Raw genomic sequence first — 13,904 nt, 5'->3', positions numbered from 1 at the left:
ACACAGAACACACTCCTTCCTCAGAGGTAGTGGAGTCTCCTTCCTTGGAGTCTTTAAAGAGAGGCTGGATGGCCATCTGTCTGGGGATGCTTTGATTGAGAGTTCTGCATGGCAGAATGGGCTGGATTGGTGGCCCTTGTCCCCTCCTCAATATGACACACCTTCAATATTTAAACAGGCTATCATATCACCTCTTAACTTCTTTTCTCCAGCTAAACATCCCCAGCTCCCTAAGTCTCTCCTCATAGGGCCTCATGGTTTCCAGACCCTTCACCATTTTAATCACTCTCTTTGGACACATGGCACCAGTTTCTTAATGTCCTTATTGAATTGTTTTGCCCAGAACTGGTCACCGGATTGTTCCAAGTGAGGCCTGTCCAAAGCAGAATAGAGTGGCACTATTACTTCCATTGATCTAACACTTTGCTTTCTATTGATGCAGCCAAGAACTGCATAGGTCTTTTTAGTGCCACATCATTCTGTTGACCCTTGTTTGACTTGTAGTCTACTGGACTCCTTTTCCCCCCTTTTTGAAGATGGGGACGTTTGCCTCCCTCCATCTGCTGGCAATTCTCCTGTTCCAGGGTTCTCAAAGATTATTGCCAATGGCTCCAATATACATAGCCAGCTCTTTTAACTTGGATGGAGTTCATCTGGTCCTGGAGACTTAGATTCATTTAGATTTACCAGGTATTCCTGTACAGTGCGCCTACGTCATACACGGATGTGGTATATGTGGCTTTAACCATATGCGGGAAGCTGTGTGGGAGCACGCGGGGTGCAAGGGGCAGCGTGTCCCATTGGAATGAATAGGGCGCGTGCCCATGGCGTGCGCACGCCACTGCACCACCACATGCATGAGCCCCATTCATTCCAATAGGGCTTGAGCATGCGCGGAATTTGGCTTACACAGGGAGGTCCAGAATAGATCCCCCACGTAAGCCAAGGGCGCGCTGTACTATCTCTTTTCTTATTCTATGTTGAAATTCCCCTGTTCTGTCCTCTGCTCCATTATCTTCAGGTTGAGCACCCTTTGCCTTTTCTGAGAAAACTGAGGCAAAGAAGGTGTTGAGTAATTCTGCCTTTTCTCTGTCTTCTGTTAGCATCTTGCCATCTTCTCCACGAAGTGGCCCTACCGTTTCCTTCTTCTTCCTTTTGCTGCGGACATATCCAAAAAAGCCCTTTTTATTGTTCTTAACCTCTCTAGCAAGCCTGAGTTCGTTCTGTGCTTTAGCTTTTCTGACTTTACCCCTACACATGCCTGCTATTTCTTTGAATTGCTTTTTTGTGTTTTCCCCCTTTTTCCATTTCTTATACATGTTCCGTTTCAAACTTAACTCGGTTGAAAGTTCCTTAGTCATCCATCCTGGTTTCTTGAGACATCTCCCGTTTTTCTTTCTCACTGGAACTGTTTGAAATTGTGCCTTCAGTATCTCTCTTTTGAGAAAGTCCCATCCGTCCTGAACTCCCTTCTCTTTTAGTATTTCTTAAAACGGGATCACCCTCAATACTTCTCAAAGTTTACTGAAATCCGCTCTCCTAAAGTCTAGATGAATGTACATCTGATGATGCTTGGCTTTCCATGGACCATGGACCTTTTGGGCACAGAGTCAAGTATCCACGGCTTGAAAATATTTTCTAAAAATATAAATTCTAAGAAGCAAATCTTGATTTTGCCATTTTATATAAGGGACACCATTTTACTATACCATTGTATTTAATGGGATTTGAGCACCCACGGATTTTGGAACCAAACCTCAGCTGATACGAAGGGCCCACTGTATAACAAACTCCAGGAGAACATGATCTCTCTCAGCTAAGGATCCCACTACTTGCAAGCCATTAACCAGATTTCTCCCTATTGTGTTCTAACAGTAGCCTCATGCCCTAAGGACAGATTCCTCTTTCGGACTACCAGATATAAATAAGATATTAATAAAGCATAATAGTCCTCTTTTGGACTACCAAATATAAATAAAGCATAATAATAATAATAATAATAATAATAATAATAATAATAATATAGTGGCACTCAGATGTCTTTAAGAGCATTCAATTCATTCAATTAATTCAAGAGCATTGATCTATGCAATCAAAGGCTTAAGACCTTTCAATGTAGCTAAGTTTTAAACGAGGTATGTATAGAAAATTGAAAAGTGGGGAAATCACTAAAGAGAAATTCAAACAAATAGCTGTCTTGGAGTTTTCTTGGCATGGGTTATTTGGAAAGGTTTGCCATTACCATCCTCTGAGATTGAGAGAGTGTGACTTGCCCAAAGTTACCCAATGGATTTCAATGGCTGAATAGAAATTCGAACCCTAGTCTCCTGAAGTCCTAGTCCAGTTGTGGCGAACCTATGGCACACGTGCCAGAGGTGGCGCTCAGAGCCCTCTCAGTGGGCACACATGCTGTCGCCCTAGCACAGAATGTGTCAGAGTTTCTTACTAGAAAGCCAAAGGGACATGGCACTTTGCAATAAATAAGTGGGGTCTGGGCTGCAGTTTAAGCACTCGGTCTGTAAAAGGTTCACCTAGTCCATCACTCCAACCATTGCACCACACTGGCTTTCACAAATTCACAAAAGCATTTGCAAACTTTATAAACAGACTAAACTTCTTAAAATGGTTTAGAAACCACAGGCAGTTAACACAGCCATCCCCCTCCCCCTAATTTATAATAACTTAGAAAGTCCTTTTTTGTACCTGTGTACTTGGAGTTCCAAGTGCAAACCTCTTCTGATGTTGCATCTACACAGCAGAATTAATGCAGTTTGACACCATTTTAACTGCCATGACTTCATCCTCTGGAATCCTGGGATTTGTAGCTTGTTGTGGCACCATAGATTCATAGATCTGTGAATCATAGTATCATAGACCAACCCTGGCAGAGAAGACCAAATATCTAGCAAAATCACAAATCCCAGAATTCCATAGCATTGAGCCATGGCAGTTAAAGCAGTGTCAAACTACATTAGTTCTGCAGTGTAGATGCAGTGTCAGAAGAAAGATCTACTGAGTTTAATGCCACTTGCTCCTTTGTAAGTGTCTAAAAGTTCACTCTCTTAACAGTCCTGTGAATGACCAACAGTGTTAACCATGTGATGGTTCCCGTCAATATTTTGTGTATTGAATTTCCCTCTGACATCACTGTATACAACAATTTCCAAACCATGATTACTTTTCTGAAATCTGATAGGACACTCTATGCACTTGATGTACTGGGCTGTCATCCATGGGAATGCATTTGTAAATCCTGATGGCAGGGGCATGCGAGGTAGAGCCTGTGGGCAACATGTGATGCCCAAGGGTTTTTTTGGCAGCCCCTTGGTTCACCCCAGATCCTCCAACCCCAGTAATACTCCCAAATGGTGTATGGCCACTCCTGGATGCCTTCAGGAACAGTGGCTTAGTAAGAAACATCCTTGTGTCAAAATTACCATTTCCAATCGCAGCTGGAAGTATAGTTTCTTATCTGCTATCTGAAACACTGTGTCTCCCTATACAAACCTGCCAGAATGTTAAGAGCCAGAGGTCCTGCTACCATCATAGGCTCATTTGATAAAGTCATGGGAGAGAACCTTCTCAGTGGTTTCTCACAGGCTGTGGAACTCCCTACCACAGCATTCACTTCTGTTGTGAGAGTGTGAAGTGCGGCCTACAGCACTTGCCCATTAAAAACCAACCATGAAACAACCCAGGCAACACCAGGAGCACTATAATGCATCAGCAAATCCTTCAACCCCTCCCATTGATTTAAATAGTGAAAATTAGCTTAATACAGTCAGCCCTCAGTATCCACAGGCTTGCCATCCGCAGAAATAGTCAAAATAATGAAGTGTTGGCCTAAACCAAAACCAGAACAGTATGGTAAACAGAAAAGCCTAAGAAAAGGTCATCTCAAAGTAATATGTAAGAAAGTTTTAATATCTAAACTAATAGTGAAAATGACAAGGAGTGTCGTTTTTCCACTGAAGAAGACTCAGTCAAAATGCATTTGGATATTTTTATACTTTTTATTTTGTATGACCTCTGGAAGTGCACATACTTCTGTATTTCCATGCACTTTGGATGTTGGATATTTTTATACTTTATATTTTGTATATTATTTGGAAACTCATATACTGTATATACTCATGTATAAGTCTAGAAATGTGAGTCAAAAAATTGACCCAAAAAATCTGGGTCAATTTATCCGCGGGTCAATGCAAGTGCTGTACCTGAACTCAAAATAAGACCCAAAATGTAAGAGCTTTGTCCATCTCAGGACAACCTAAAAGAAGCACCAACCTCCTCTATTCTCTCCACTGTGGTGCTGCTTCTGGCCTTTTTGAATGCTTGGACTGGAAAATAGCAGCATTCTTTGGCATCATTTTCTTTTCCTTCATTCTTTACATCCTTTGTTGCGTGCCCCTAAGTTTTACCTTCGACTTATACATGGGTCATATCAAAATTCATAATTTTGGCCCCAAAACCTGCCCTCAACTTATACATGAGGTCGACTTATAGTTGAGTACATACGGTACTTCCTATCTTTCATGCATATTAGTGTATACACTCCTTGTCGTTTTTGCTTTCTGGCACAGTGTATTTCTTTGTCTACACACTGTTCACCTGGATGCCTGAAAATTACTGTCACTGCTTTTATTTGAATATTTTAGATATTAAAACTTTCTTATGTATTCCTTTGAGATTACCTTTTCCTAGACCTTTCTGTTTGCCATACTTGCCACCCGCAGATCCAAGCATCCACGGAGGGCCAGCCCATGGAACAATCCCCTGTGGATACCGAGGGCCAACTGTATAACCTGGGAAAGTCAGTTGTGGAAACAGAAAGTAGATTTCAGATCACTTCTGGATCGCAGCTTCATGTCAGTTTTCAACTGAATATGCAGCCGTGCCCAACCTGATATAAAGAGACTGGGTTACCTAGTGCCATTTGGACCCTTTGGTTATTTGTCCCCGTTGTGGACATTAGCTGTCCTCAGTTTTCACCCCTGCTTCCTCCCCAGGGTTTTGGGCTGACAGGACCCCAGTTCACGAAGCAGCCAGGAGTGGAGAGACCCTGCAGCTGCAACAACTCATTGAGAATGGAGCCTGCGTCAACCTGGTCACCTACGATTCCATCACGCCGCTGCATGAGGCCAGTCTCCGTGGTCAGACTCAGTGCGTGAAAATTCTCCTAGCCGCAGGAGCCCAGGTACATGTGGTTCAATCACAGGGGAAGAGTAGTGAGGATTAAGATCAATTTAGGAGCACATAGTACAAGTTTGGGGAATTTCTTTCATGCCAAGGGCCACATTCAGTTTCATTGAAGTTCTCAAAGGGTCATATTTCAGTGATGAGTGGAGACAGAAATGAAAAGAGGTAGAACTCAAAAGCACCGTCATATTTTTGTTTCAAGCGCTAATCAACCAGGAACTGAGGCTGCTGCTACACTGCAGAATTAATGCAGTTTGACAAGCTAAACATGAGTCAACAGTGTGATGCAGCAGCTAAAAAAGCCAATATCATCCTAGACTGTGTCAATAGGAGTGTAGATCTATTCTGCTTTGGTCAGACCTCGCCTGGAATATTCTGTTAAGTTCTGGACACCACAATGCAAGAGGGACACTGACAAGGTGGGGCATGTCCAGAAGAGGGCGATCAAAATGATGAAAAGTCTGGAAACTAAGGCCCTGTCCAGACGGGCCTTTGCGACGCCTTCGTCACATGCTAGGGGTTGGCCGAGGGCACACCACCCATACGTGCCTCACCCCTAGCACATGACGAGGGCGTCAAAATGGCAGTGCCCTGTACACATGGGCACCGCCATTTTGACGCGAAGGATGCTCAGCATCCGCATGTCGCGCCCCATTTGTGACATCGCAAGTTCGCCATTGGTGCACTGTGGCATCACAGTGGTGTCACAGAAAGAACCTGCTTTTTGCAGGTTCTTTTTGCTGTGCAAGGGATCCGCGTAGTTAGTCCTCTGTGGCTTCCTCGCGCAGCAAAACAAGGCGCCGGCAGACCGCCCTTTTTGGGTGGCCTGTACCCCACCTTACTTATACATTCTTACTGGTTTTTTTACCTGTTTTAATGCTCTTTGTAAGCCGCCATGAGAACTCCTGGTATAGAGCAGGGTATAAATAGTTTAATAAATAAATAAATACGTGCTTCTCCAGATAGCCAGTCAACTTCCCTCATCATATCACTGTGCCTTGGTTTCTCAGGTTTAGTACTTTTTTCCAATTCAAAAGATAGACATGATTCTGATGATTCTGCGCTGCAGAATTAATGCAGTTTGTAGCTGCTTTATCTTCTGTGGCTCAGTGCTATGCAATTCTGGGATCTGTGGTTTTGTGAGATACCCAACAGACTGCAAATCCATTAAAGGAGCCTTGGTGGTGGAGGGGTTAAATGCTGGTACTGCAGCCAAAAGGTTGTGAGTTTAATCTCAGGGATCCAAGGTTGACTCAGCCTTGCATCCTTCCATAGGTTGCTAAAATGAATACCCAGTTGTTGAGGGCAATTGGCTTACAGACTGTAAACCACTGAGAGTGCTGAGTTCTGTATGAAGTGATGTAGAAATGTAAATGCTATTGGTATGGCTAATACCAGGATTCCATAGGAAGGAGCCATGACAGTTAAAGTGGTGTCATAGAATCATAGAATCACAGAGTTAGAAGTGACCCCATGGGTCATCCAGTCGAATCCCCTTCTGCCATGCAGGAAGATACCATCCAAGCATTCCCTAGGACAGATGGCCATCCAGCCTCTGTTTGGGAACCACCAAAGAAAGAGACTTCAAAACAATCTGAGGCAGCACATTCCACCACTAAACAGCTCTTCTGTCAGGAATTTCCTCCTAATATTTGGCTGGAATCTCTTTTCTTGTAGTTTGAGTCCATTGCTCCATGTCCTAGTCATTGAAGCCATAGAAAACAAGCTTGCTCCATGCTCGATATGACATCCCTTCAAATAGTTAAACATAGCTTTCATGTCACTTCCTATTCCCAGGCTAAACATTCCCAGCTCCCTAAGCCGCTCCTCATAGAGCATGGTTTCCAGACCTTTCACCATTTGGTCGCCCTCTTCTGGACTCATTCCAGCTTATCAACATCCTTCCTAAATTGTGGTGCCCAAAACTGGACACAATATTCCAGGTGAGGCCTGACCAGAAAAGAGCAGCACTATTACTTCCCTCAATCTAGACACTATGCTTGGGGTTGATGCAGCCTAGAATTGCATTGGCTTTTTTAGCTGCTGGATCACTCTGCCGACTCATGGTCTACTAAGAGTCCCAGATCCCTTTCAAATAGGCTGTTGTCATGCCAGGTGCTCCCCATTCTATATCTGTGCATTTCATTTTTTATTTTTATTTTTTTGCCTAAGTGTAGTACCTTACGTTTCTCCCTGGTGAAATTAATTTTGTTTGTTTTAGCCCAGTTCTCTAATCTTTTAATGTCAAGATTGTTTCCAGTCCTGCTCAAGAGTTCCTTACAAACCAGTTTTGCTTCACAGGTTGATGCTCGAAACATTGACGGGAGCACCCCTCTCTGTGATGCCTGTGCTTCTGGTAGCATTGACTGTGTGAAGGTCCTGCTCTCCCATGGGGCCAAAGTCAACCCACCTCTCTACACGGCTTCTCCCCTCCATGAGGCCTGCATGAATGGTAAGCCAACAGTAGACTTGGGGGGAATTTGGTTGGCTAAATTAGGATGGGCAGAGTGTGGCCTATGGACCACCTACAGCCTCTGGAACCTTGTTTTGTAGTCCCTTCTAGTCCCCACCAGTACACCAAAGCCCTCTATTTTAGAAGCACTTTCTGTCTGAAAACCATGCAAAAAATACATAAATTCATCCAGGGATTAATTTTATAGTTGTTTTGGGATGGGATGCAATCCAGCTCAAGACACAGAGTTCTGGAGTTCTTCACCTCCAGTGAAGCACACCACAATGGATGTATGCAGAGGGATCTTGTAACATCTTTGAGACTAACTGTGCAAAAGAAGCTGTAGAATAAGGTGTCATAGACTGGGTCTTTATATCAAGTCCATGAAACCTTATGGTACAACTTCTTTTACACAGCTAGTCTCAAAAGTGCTACAAGATCCCATTGCATACTGATATTCCAGACTAACATGGTGATGCCTCTGAATTCTCCCACAATGGATGTGTCCGTCTTTAAAATGCCACAACTCTTTTGTTGCCCAGTCTAGGGATTTTCCATTGATTTGGCCTCTTGGTTTCTTTTCAAGGCAGTGCCGAGTGTGTACGGCTCCTGGTTGATGTTGGTGCAAACCTGGAGGCCCACGACTGCCACTTTGGCACTCCTTTGCATGTAGCATGTGCTAGAGAGCACCTGGATTGTGTGAAGATATTGCTCAATGCAGGTAAGTGGGTGCTGGGCAAGAGTACCCTCTTCTGTCTACTAGATTCTGTTTGTATGCCATTGTATCCCAGATTGTTAAGGTGGACACTGTATCTGCAGTGCTTATTTAGAACAAGACTACATGTGAAAGGGATCTCTGAGTCCAAGTAGACCACAAGTTGAACATGAGTCAACAGTGCGATGCAACAGCTAAAAAGGACAATGCGATTTTAGGCTGCATCAATAGAAGTATAGTGTGTGTGTGTGTGTGTGTGTACATGTGTGTGCTTTCAAGTTGCCTGTCAACTTATGAATTTCATATGGTTTTTTTGGGCAAGGAATACTCAAGAGTTGTTTTGTCAGTTCCTTCCTCTGAAATATATCCTACAGCACCTGCTATTCCTGGGTAGTCTCTTCCACATACTGACCAGGGTTGACCCTACTTAGCTTCCAAGATCAGATAAGATATGGTGCCTTTAGGGTATTTAAATCTGTGTATGCATATGTATGTGTGTGTTCCTTCAAGTTGCCCGTTGACTTATGGTGACCTCATGTATTTTGCAGTTTTCTTAGGCCAGGAATATACAGAGGCTGTTTTGTCAGTTGCACAGCCCACTGAACATCCTACTCATTCTAGGCTCAATTGAGGAAACTTTGGTCCTCCAAATGTTTGGAACGTCAACTCCCACAATCCCTTGCCATCCATGTTGTTGGCAGGAGCTTCTGTGAATAGAAGTCCAAAGCATCTGAAGAACCAAAAATGTTCCTCCATTCCTGGATTCAGCAGAACTTCAAATTCTACAAAAAGCAACAAGGAGCAAACTTGCTTGATGTTTCTTCTTTGCTCTTTCCTGGTAACCCTGATCATGTGTTTTTCTTATTTTAATTTCATTTACGTCGGTGCCATCAGGAGCCAATGTGAATGCTGCCAAACTCCATGAGACTGCCCTCCATCACGCTGCCAAAGTGAAAAATGCTGATCTGGTAGAGATGCTGGTTGAATTTGGGGGGAACATTTGGGCCCGGGACAACCGAGGGAAGAAGCCTTCTGACTACACCTGGAGCAACAGTGCAGCGGCCAAATGCTTTGAGCATTATGAAAGTAAGTGAAAACCAGATCTTGGAAAGGTGTCTTCTTTTTTTTTCCCCTTTTTTTTCCCTTTTTGACTGTGAATATCAGAAATGCTAGCAAACCAAAACAAAGTCACTCTTATCAGGAGGTCCCTTTGCATTGCTGTCCCCTTGTGGTAATTAAGTTGAATGGGTTTGCTTGTGGATATTTACACTGTGCCAAGGGGATGTTGGTTTGAGGTGCGTGTGTAGAGAGATTTGTGTTATGCAAACTTGTACTCTTGGCCAATAATGAAGCACCACATGAAGTACATATTTAAACCATTGTGTAAACAATCAGGGAAAAAATCACTTTTAAAGCACTGTAATGAGTTAGAAGAACAAAGGTAACTTGCTAAGCTTTGAACTAGATATGCCTTTGGCCAGAACCAGTAGGGCTCAGTGTGTGTCTGTGTGTGTTTGTGTGAATTTTAACCTCTACAACACGTCTTACCTCAAATGCTTCCTCTCTATTTTTCATCCCAGAAACTCCCCTGAGCTTGTCCCAGCTCTGTCGACTCACCCTGAGACGGGCCATCGGCCAGCAAGGCTTGAAGAAGGTTGCCCAGCTCCACATCCCTCCGCGATTAATCAAATTCCTCTCCTACCAGTGACCAACAGCCAAAGTTGCCATGCTGAGGATGCCATTGCCTACATAAACACCCTCTACACATTTCTGGTCATGTTAAATCTCAGGCAACCCTCCCTTCCCTTCCCCCTAAGATGTGGCTTTAATTTAAGGGATGTAAATATTATTTATGAGCAATCGATAGTTTAAAGACTGATCAACAGGGTCCCTCATGGCATCCTGTTCCCATAGTTGCACTTAGCATTTTTATGGTGCTTTTTTGAGCACGCAAAATGCTACAGCACTCACATCTTTCTGAAGATCCCACTGTGGTCTTATTATTCCAGCATTGCAGCTGGAAAAGGATACAACACTTGCATCAGGATTGGAAGCAGCGGTTCACAGCTCATTTTTACACCTGCTTACACACTACATAGACTTTGAGGGTGACCACAGAATTAATCCATCAGAGCAAGAAGCACTTAGCACCTTTTGGCACTTTTTCAGGCTGGGACCCACATTTTGCCCCCTGGCACTCATGTTTAGACACAGCATAGCTAATAAAACTGGAATCTCTCATATCTTCATATGTGTAGTTAGTAGTTTTTTCTGCCTAATTATTGCAGGGATGGACAAGGTCCACAGGCAAACTTTACCCCTGGGACCATGCCGCCTGGTACCTTCTGTGTCAGAGGGGGAAGTGAATCTGCTCGGGGTATTAGCCCAAACTTTAAAAGAGCTATGCAAGGTGCTAAATCTTATAACCCCCTCCCCTATAGACACTTTTTAGTTCCTTTAAAATTTAGATAAAATTTGTAGTTATGGTTTTTAGTGATTTTAGTTGGATTACTTAGCTGGATCTGTAATGGTGGAATACACTGAGCCTTCCCCATTCACTGGGTATGTGACCCAGAACTCTGGGAGCTGCTGGTGTGTCTGATGCCAGCTTTACAGGTGCTCCATAGAGTATATCCTAGGTGAGTGCGTTCCAACCCTAGCTGTGCATTCAGATACATCACTGGTCATAGGAGACTGGAAGCATGACTTTTGGTCACTCCCTCTTCTATGGATGACCTGGAATATGATCTGTATCAGTGTGTCAGAACAAGAATAAACCCATTTCTTTCAATACAGGTGAGCGTTTTGGCTATGTCTCATTTTGGTTATGATTCCTCTGTGCTGGTGGGGGGAGGGGGGTAAGAGGCTAGGGGTCATGGTAGCAGTGGTGTCATTAGGGGGAATGCGGTGGTGCGGCCTGCACCAGGTGACACCTCAGAAGAGGGGTGACACCCAGTCAGGCATTCTCCTCACCATCCCCGTACATGGTCCCCCATGCCACTCCTTGTCCCCCACATGCCACTCCCCACCCCTGCATACCACTCCCTGTCCCTATACAGGGAGTGGTATCCTTTTCCTAATCAGGAAAAAGACAGGGTATCACGAGAGTAGGCACCACCACCTGACACCCGGTGTGAGGACACTACTACATAGTAGCCCCCGCAGGAGACCTTGTAGGACACACACACACAATGGCAAAGCTTTGATTGTTCCAAATACCCCCAACACGCTCTAGGAAATGTGAGAGACATTTTTGCCACCGTTTTGTGGGGGTGGAAGGGATTGTGCCACTCTGGCACCAGGAGAGATTTTGTTTTGTTTCCCCTAACAACAGGAAGTGACCAGAAGTCTTTTCCTGCTTGGGAAAAAAAGGGCTAAATTGGATCATCTTACCACAAATGCCTCCACACCCTTACAGCCCACACTTTGCCCACTACTTCTGTTTTATTTATTTCATTTCATTTCTGTGCTGCCTTTCTCCCAGAAAGGGACCTAAGGCCTCTGTTACAATAAAAATTTAAAAGAAAATTAAATTCAATTAACTAATCGTCATCTTTATCATATCCTCCAGCTGTTCTAATTTGGCAGAGACAGTTCTGATTAATCATAGAATTAGAAGGGGCATTGCGAGACATCAAGTGCAAATCCTGTCATTCTATTTTTTTAAGCTGTTCTTAAAATGTCCCAGTTTCTCTCTCCACCAACTTTCCCCCTTTACCCTCAGCTTATTTCTATTGCTTTAAACTGAATACAAAGTGGTAAAATCATTTGCACTCAGTTAACTCAACAGAGTGTTGAAGAGAGGGGAAAGCCTTGCCCTTTCCAGTCAACTCAGACAAAAGCAAACTACTGCAGCCTCTTCCATCTTGTCTATTTGCCCTGATTAGTAATTTTTGCCAACTTGACCACACTCTGATATTGCTTGGCTAGACATGATCTGGTTTCCATCTCTGAAATGTTTGGCAAGGTATGCTTTATGTTTATTACTGTTCAGGAGTACAGTAGATTGGAGATGAAAGACAATTATTATTTTAATTTATGCAGTGATAGATTGTTTTTTCTCCAGGACTGGATCTCAGAAGCATATGAAGAAAAACTTGAAGACAATACATCATTAAATACAGAACTTTGCTACAGACAGGTGCAGTGGCAAACATTCCAGGTCCAGAGTAATCTGACAGAGAAGGCTAAATAGTTCACAATACTAGAACTTCCTGACAGTAAGGGCTGTCCGACAGTGGAACTCACTCCTTCCTCGGAGTGTAGTGGAATCTCCCTCCTTGGAGGTCTTTAAACAGAGGCTGGATGGCCATCTGTCGGGGATGCTTTGATTTGGATTTCCTGCATGGCAGGGAGTTGGACTAGATGGCCAACTCTATGATTCTATGATACTATAAATCCCAGAATTTCATAGTAATGAACCATGGCAGTTAAAGCTGTGTCATACTGAATTAATTCTGCTGTGCAGATACAGTCTTAGTTATACCTTCATAGTTAGAAAAAAGGAAATAATAGCAAATAATTCATTCTGTGGCCGTACCAGCACTGCAGAAGCAATGCAGTTTGACACTGCTTTAACTGCCATGGCTGTGCAATGGAATTCTGGGATTTGTAGTTCTGTGAGCTATTTAACCTCCTCTACACGACAATGTACAAATCCCAGGATCCATAGCACTGAGCCATGACGGTTAAAGTGTTGTCAAATTTCATTATTTCTGTGGTGCAGATGCAGCCTATGTAATGAAGATTACAAATAACACATAATTTGTAATGAGTTTGCTCCAAGTTGTGGGTTTGCTTGCCTGGGGCTGATGCTTGGCCTATTGATTCACTTCCAGTCCTTATGGTCTATGAATCAAGAGCTCTCCAATTCAAACACACTGGTGAAGCTCATTCCAGATGTGGTGTCAGGTCCGTGTGCAACTCCTCCTGCTGTGAGTTGCCGGCTGCTGCTAGGACCATTTATTGACTTTGGCTTGCAAGGGGAGACATTGGATCATTGTTAGTCAGGGGTTTCCTTCCAACCAGTTTGGTCCAAAGACAACAAGGTGGCTCAGTGCTGTGTTGGAAAAGTCTTCCACAACAGGAAGGGACTCGTTGTTTGGGCTGCAACCCTGTACTGTGCTTGTGTTGTGTAAATCGACACCTAATTTCTCATCATGGTTGTGCTGCACCATCCTTCTGCTGCATTCCAACATTGTGCGTTGTGTAGCTGCCCATATGCCTGTGTCTTGTCCTGTTTTACAATGCAGAATAATGCACAGTGACTGTTTCTGCCATCTTGGTGAATCAAACTGTACATTGAAGGTGGTACTTGCAGCGTGGGAGCCAGGGGAGTTAGATAATGTCCATCCATGGGGCAGCAGAAGATAGTTTTCTCTTTAAACATGTTGTTGTTATGCCTGTTCCTCCTCTTTCTTCATCCTCCCATCTTTCCCTGCGCCCTCCAAAATGGCTTCGAGTGCCACAGATGGCACGTGTGCCACAGGTTCACCATCAAAGCCATAAGTCGAAAATGACTTGAAGACACACAACAAC

General features: G+C 43.7%; 1 protein-coding gene across 1 annotated transcript in view; it reads left to right on the top strand.

Moving 5' to 3' along the window:
- ASB13 (ankyrin repeat and SOCS box containing 13) overlaps positions 1 to 11,161 on the top strand; it is a 16,167-nt gene extending 5,006 nt beyond the window's left edge. The window contains exons 2-6 of the mRNA XM_042470750.1: positions 5,010 to 5,197; positions 7,501 to 7,651; positions 8,238 to 8,372; positions 9,261 to 9,452; positions 9,947 to 11,161. Of these exons, the coding sequence (XP_042326684.1) occupies positions 5,010 to 5,197; positions 7,501 to 7,651; positions 8,238 to 8,372; positions 9,261 to 9,452; positions 9,947 to 10,074 (794 nt within the window). The 3' untranslated portion in view covers positions 10,075 to 11,161. The remainder of the gene's footprint in view (positions 1 to 5,009; positions 5,198 to 7,500; positions 7,652 to 8,237; positions 8,373 to 9,260; positions 9,453 to 9,946) is intronic.
- Positions 11,162 to 13,904: the final 2,743 nt, after the last annotated feature.

This window comes from Sceloporus undulatus, chromosome 5 (genome assembly GCF_019175285.1).
Source record: "Sceloporus undulatus isolate JIND9_A2432 ecotype Alabama chromosome 5, SceUnd_v1.1, whole genome shotgun sequence".
Lineage (NCBI taxonomy): Eukaryota > Metazoa > Chordata > Lepidosauria > Squamata > Phrynosomatidae > Sceloporus > Sceloporus undulatus.
This window is presented reverse-complemented; position numbering and strand designations above follow the sequence as displayed.